Here is a 240-nt window from a genome sequence, read left to right as displayed (position 1 = left end):
CTGCTTCCTCTGCTGATTTTGGAATTATTATTAAGAAATGGAATGTCAAAGTTTGTTTGTTTGTTTTTTTATCATACTTGTCTATTATATTTGCTCTCTCCCCAGATGCAGCCCCTGCATCTGATTGGAATATAGAGTCCTTTGGGCTGCCAACAAGTTTTGGAAGCTCAAAGAAAGCATTTGGTGATGGAAAAGGGGATTTTGGTGAAGGTTCTCATAACAATTTTAATGATACCTTTG

The 240-nt window shown here is 36.7% G+C and overlaps 1 protein-coding gene across 1 annotated transcript in view; it reads left to right on the top strand.

The window, feature by feature from the left end:
- LOC119588199 (probable ATP-dependent RNA helicase vasa-like) overlaps positions 1 to 240 on the top strand; it is a gene marked incomplete in the record, with an annotated part of 40,898 nt that overhangs the window by 7,359 nt on the left and 33,299 nt on the right. The window contains 1 exon segment of the mRNA XM_037936900.1: positions 106 to 240. Coding sequence (XP_037792828.1) covers positions 106 to 240 — 135 coding nt within the window.

The sequence above is a fragment of the Penaeus monodon genome, chromosome 23 (assembly GCF_015228065.2).
Source record: "Penaeus monodon isolate SGIC_2016 chromosome 23, NSTDA_Pmon_1, whole genome shotgun sequence".
In the NCBI taxonomy this organism is placed as follows: Eukaryota; Metazoa; Arthropoda; class Malacostraca; order Decapoda; family Penaeidae; genus Penaeus; species Penaeus monodon.
Note: the sequence above shows the minus strand (reverse complement) of the source record. Positions and strands in the feature narration are given on the sequence as shown.